The sequence below is a fragment of the Lepisma saccharinum genome, chromosome 1 (genome assembly GCF_977018435.1).
Source record: "Lepisma saccharinum chromosome 1, izLepSacc3.1, whole genome shotgun sequence".
NCBI classification, from domain to species: domain Eukaryota; kingdom Metazoa; phylum Arthropoda; class Insecta; order Zygentoma; family Lepismatidae; genus Lepisma; species Lepisma saccharinum.
Genome location: NC_139229.1, coordinates 10996860 through 11002859, shown reverse-complemented (window position 1 = coordinate 11002859; position 6000 = coordinate 10996860). Strand labels below are relative to the sequence as shown.

The window sequence follows — 6000 nt, the reverse complement described above, 5'->3', positions numbered from 1 at the left end:
TAAACTACATCACAGTAATCAAAGAGTGACCGCAAGAGCTCAACGAACTTCAGTTTAACTTTTTCTGTTAGATAATTTTGAGACCTATATAAATTTCTGAGAATGTAGAATGATTTTCTACACATTCCATTGATGTGTTCTGTCCAAGTGAGAGAACTATCAATCACCAAACCAAGGTTTTTAGATGTTGTTTTATGCGGTATGCACGTCCCATGTATCTTCAAGACTATGTCGTTATACTTGTCGTTCGTAATTGTTTGTCTGGGTACTGGCTTCAGCTAAAGATAAATAGTGATCAATGTGGAAATTCCCAGCTGGGGGATTCATGATCTAGTTTGGGGAAAGGTTAGAGGATGCTTGTATGGATCAATATGGAGACAATGCCTATGCAAAATATCCTGGCTAGGGGACTAGCATCCCTCCACGTTTCGTCCTCTACAAGCACTGCGCATGGGTGTACAGCCGAGATGGTCAAGTCAGGCAGTCATGACGAAGTGGTTAGTGCCCAGGCCTACAACTCCAAGAGTCACGGCTTCCAATTCCGTTGATATTGAGAAAATATAGATGAATGCAAGGAATTGGAAAACTAGATATTAAGTTAAATGCTAAGTGCAAAGGAAGTCAGCATAATAACTGACTTTTAAAAAGAAAGCCAGTATGATGTCTGACTGCCACGTAGAAGACCCAAGTTCAATTCATGGGGTGCGTGTTTTAAGTTGTGAACTTGACCAACAGTGTTAAGATCTTCATAAGCGGTTCTAAGGTGCACCCAGCCTATGAAAATAAACTTGAACCTGGGGCAACCTTGGGAGGTAAAGGCGACTGGAATGCGGTGCTGACCACTTCACATTCACAAATGACAGAGGTTATGGATTTGTGGGTCCATCCTCAGAGAGCAGTGGCGTATGCAAGGGGGGTTACCGGGTTTACCCCCCCTTGAGGTTTTAAAATATTATGGAAAATGCTGTAGAAAAAAATTAAAAATGGCTAATTTATCAGTCAAAGATCTGCGACAGTAATAATAATAATAATAATAATAATTTGAATTATTATTCCCATGCAGCATGAAGAAAAACACAACATTGCAAACACAATCTAAGCGGCCGCAAAGTTCAATTTTGCAATTTATTTTGCAAAAAGTCACGCAGTGACTCTCGCGAGAATTGTGAAAATTCCTTGCTTCGTAGCAGTGTGCCGACCTTATTGCAAACGTTCTTCCTGGTACTGATTTCACATCCCCTTGTGAACTCTCAAGTGATGCTGAGTCTACATGCACATCATTAAATAATGTTGAGGAAGTGCTTTGTGAATCACCTAGAAGTGATAAATGTGTTGGAATGTCTATAAACTTACTTTTCAACGAAAACATAGACTCAGTGGAATTTAGCAACATGTATTCTCGCGCTTCATCATCATCCTGGGCGAGTTCCATAGGTAAAGGTAATGTAAATTCTCCCGTGCATATAGCACCGTGCCATGAAGGCACACGTAGTGGTGTGGTGGGCCCCAAAGATTCTCGATCGCGAACTATTTTTTGCAGGTGATGTGATCAGCACCATGCTCCGGCAGCCTTCATCCCCCAGCGTTGCTCTCAGGTACCCATTGCTATGAGGCTGGGTGCGGAGACAAGGCTGGATAAATTCCAACCAATTCCGGGAATCGAACCCGGATATCCCACGAAGTTGTCAGACTAGACCAGCGCGGCTCCTTGAATGAGTGTCATATTTCGATTATTTCAATAAATTTAATATATTTGCTTGTTTTTATGGATTTTCTTCACACTTAAAATGTCTCACTTATCATATACAAATAACCGTTGACTAGACAATTATTTTGTAACAAAGAAACAAAAGAAATGTAATTTTGTTCTATTTCTTTCATAAATAGCAGCTGCATTAGTAGTAATTATTAGGCCTAGTAGTAATGAAAGTAATTAATTAATTATAAGAATTATTAATTTATTATTATTATTATAATTAATTAAAGTATAATAAAACAATGGTAATGTGAATTTGTAGAAAGTTTTCGAAATAACACCCCCTTGATGAAATCCTGCGTACGCTACTGTCAGAGAGTAACGTCACTTTTTTTAAAAGATAAAAATGGAATACCAAAGTATCTAGTTTGGTATGTGTCGATATCTATTGGAATGTGATACACCTCTTCTTGGTAGTCGGCCATTAGTTTTGGGACTGCTTTGGTTGTGACGTGTTTCTTTGGTAAATAGAAGAGATAACCTTCTAAACTTCAAAACTTCCAAATTTTGTTTGGCACGGTAATGATTGATTGATTTTGTTTTAAGCCCACTTTATGGACAGTAAGGCTAATAGGAACTGGACCTACAGTTTAAAGTGGTATCCGATCAACTTTGTCGTGTGCCTCCGCCGGGTATCAAACCCGGAACCCCTTGATTACAAGGTGTCGATGTTATCACTACACCATCGGGTAGGCGGTTATAATAATAATAATAATAATAATAAATTATTTATTCCCGTTGACCCATTTCCTTGGGTATGGAAAACGTAATGATCTATAGTATTTATATAATCTTTTCGAGCAGGCCTCATCTCTAGGAAGGTATCAACTCGGGGAAGCCCCGCCACCTACCGACCTGTTGGGTGAGATGAGTCAAGGCAAGGACTTTTAAAACCTTTTCCTGCTCCCCAAAAATAGGCAATAGTTAGGCTGGAGAGCTCGATCAACTAATCGATCTGTAACTAAGCACTGCTAATGGTTAGGCTGGAGAGTTCGTGTGAACTACTAACCGATCTCTAACCGGATTCGTGAACCGTAGTTTGTTATGATCTGTACTAGGTGTAGTAGGCCATGTTATGTATATTTTATTTCCGACTAATTATTGTGTTAGTAAAGGTAAAGTTCCCCAACACTTTGCACTATGCCATGACGCACATATAGGGGGATATGGGGGTTGAACCTCACACATTATTCGATCTCAGCCATTTTTATGCGATCAGCACCACGCTCCGGTCGCCTTTACCCGCCTCCTCCTGAAGTAATCATTTATTTGAAGCTGGGTGTCCCTCAGAGCCGCTTCATGACCACCCACCCCGGGGATCTAACCCAGGTCCCCCGCGTGACAGTCAGACGCCATACCGTCTCTATTGTGTTAGTAATTTGTCGAAATGTGTACATTGGATGGTTTCAATAATTGAAACTGTTTATTTATTTGTCAAAGAAATGACAGCCGTTGTGAAAAACTGAAAGTGTTTATGTGTGTGTGTCTGTGTGTGAGGGAGGGAGAGATAGATTGATTGATTTCGTCCAGGAATCACATTGTTTGCAATTACATGCTGTGATATCGAACATGCCAATTTGTATTTAGAATATCATAAATATTGCAATATAATACAGTACAATGAAATACAATATATGTACACTTGAAATATAGTAAAATATAGTGAAATATTTATAAGGAAATTACTGTTATCTAATAATAGGAAGGAGAAACAAACGAAACGGTATACCAACACGATAATTTTACAGTGTGAACTGGCAACACTGTCGGATCGAGCAGAAGCCGTGCAGTAGTCAATCCGTTCAAAGGCAAGTTCAAGAGTAGGGAAAGGATCTTTTGAAATAAATCATGTAAGTACGAAAGCACATGACGTGTGTTTTACGAACAGTAATCACCAACTCTTTTATATGTGTTTTGTAGAGTAGCTATTTTACTGTATGTATGACATAAACAACACCTGTAACTTGTTCGATAAAGGTAATGGAGAAAAACCGAGTAGGAAAGAACGACTTTCTGTCAGCTCGATATCTGAGTTGGTCGTATATTATGTATGTTGTTCGACAGACATCAGGCTTCACCTTCGATTTACCACGAAAACGTGTTCTTAACTACGTCATACTTTCGATAGTTGTTCGTAGATTTCTTATTTCCTTCACTTTTAATTTCTAAGTTTCAGTTTAGTTAACAAAGTTATAGGAGGGTAAAACTGAGTCAAACATTGGAAATTAAAGATGTGTGTTAGGGCAATGGTTACAGCAATGCAGATACTATCAGTAATGCAAATCAACATGTTCTTTTGGTATACATTAAGATTAAGTAATAAATTTGGCAATCCCCCTTCATACACAGGCCCGTAGCTAGAATTAATCTCCAGGGGGGCTCACGGGTTATCAGGGGGGGTTGTAAACCAAGCACATGTTTCAAAAGTTTAACAGCATTAAATGAGAGTAAATTATCTGGGGGGAGGGGGTATTAAGCTACATAAAATATAGAAATACGTATCATACAAATACTACAGTTTTTTCTATGTCTTCTAAAACATCTCTTGAAGTGTTAATAGACTGCTACTGACATCCCTTACAACACACTCAATACTACTTTTGATGATACAGATATTTATATCATGCAAGGAAAGAGGCACGATATTCGTGCGTATCGTACCCGGCCGAAGCAATAAAACTCCCCTCTCCTTCCCAAAACTTGGGAGTTGACGGAGATGTGAAAGGAATGTAAATGATGACGTCAAAGTCAAAGATTTCTGTCTAAACGGGAGGCCACAACAGGGACAGACAAGGAACAGACAGGCCCGTTGCCAGAATTGATCTCCGGGGGGGGGGGGGGGGGTCACGGGTTATGAGGGGGAGCTTTGTAAATCAACTCCATTTTTCAAAAAATTAACAGTGTTAAATTAAGGTAAATTATGTGGGTGGAGGGGAGTCATTAAGTTACATAAAGTTTAGAAATATCACACAAGTACTGCATTTTATCTTTATCTTTTAAAATATTGCTTGAAGTGTTAATTGGCTGCTACTTAAATAATTCCTTACTACGGTTGATGATACAGATATCACACAACAGAAAAGGGGCAATATTCAATCATAGTGCCTAGCGTACATTCCACTCCCCCGCAGAAACAATAAAACTCCCCTTCGTTCCCAAAACTTGGGAGCTGTTAACCTTTGACGAAGATGTGGAGGGAATTGCCATAATGACAGATCAGTCACAGATTTCTGTATAAATGGGAGGTTGCAACAAGGGCAACGAAGGTACAGATAAAGAAGCTCCCCTGTGAAGAAACATTCTGAAGTCTAGAGAAGAGAATCTCCTAAATGCTTGCCGCTACTAGACCTTATAAATAAGATGAACGAATGTAATAGCTTCTGTTCATGCTCCCTGAATTTATCCATCACCAAACTTGTGATCAAAATAATATCGGCTGTCTACATTTTCACTCTTCACTGCAAACAAATTATGCAAATAGTTTTACATTATATCATGTGGCTGACGGCAGTACCAGGTAGGGTGGAGGGGAGGGGAGCCTGTTCCAGCGTCTCGAGATCTGGGAATCCTAACCAAGAATTTGATAAAGAGTATCGGAAAGTCTCTCTCTGAACATCTTGTTTCCTAAGTTTGCTAAGTATGGTGCGAATTTCTGTAATAATTCATTCTATATTCTTTTAACTGTAGTAGAAAGGTTATAGTTTTCAGAACCCAGTCTAATATGAAGCACCTCACCCCAGCACATCATTCAATGTACCTATATATTGTATATTTTTCGTCGCTTTTCTACAACTAATTACGACGACGGTAATGAGTAATCATAAGAATGAAATTGATGAAAGGAAATTCACAATACAATATCCGAGGAGGCCGGGACTCGCTCGAACCCAAGAACTTCGGTGGTGAGATCGAACGTCGACGACTTAACTGACTCGGCTCTACCGAAACTAATTATTACACTTTTTTGGCTAAGTAAGACACCGCGGTGTTCCGTTGCTTCAGACCAACAGGCTAAGTTCTCCGATCTTTTCAGACTTTTCCCGCTGAACAATTTCGTTTACATCCATTGCACATTATAGGCCCCAGACCTCGCGTAACATTGTTCCAGTAAGTTTATGGTCCCGGGTTTGATTCCTGGCGGAGTTAGATATCAGTGGCTCTGTTGCTGATCGTCCTTTCGAACGATCCCGGTTAGAGTGCTGCAGGAAAAGAATTTCGCTCGAGCACCAAATAGTTCGCACGGA

General features: G+C 39.7%; 1 protein-coding gene across 1 annotated transcript in view; it reads left to right on the top strand.

The window, feature by feature from the left end:
• The first annotated feature begins 3530 nt into the window (after positions 1-3530).
• LOC145984102 (vesicle-associated membrane protein 3-like) overlaps positions 3531-6000 on the top strand; it is a 41887-nt gene continuing 39417 nt past the window's right edge. Inside the window, exon 1 of the mRNA XM_083117561.1 lies at positions 3531-3606. Coding sequence (XP_082973687.1) covers positions 3605-3606 — 2 coding nt within the window. The 5' untranslated portion in view covers positions 3531-3604. The remainder of the gene's footprint in view (positions 3607-6000) is intronic.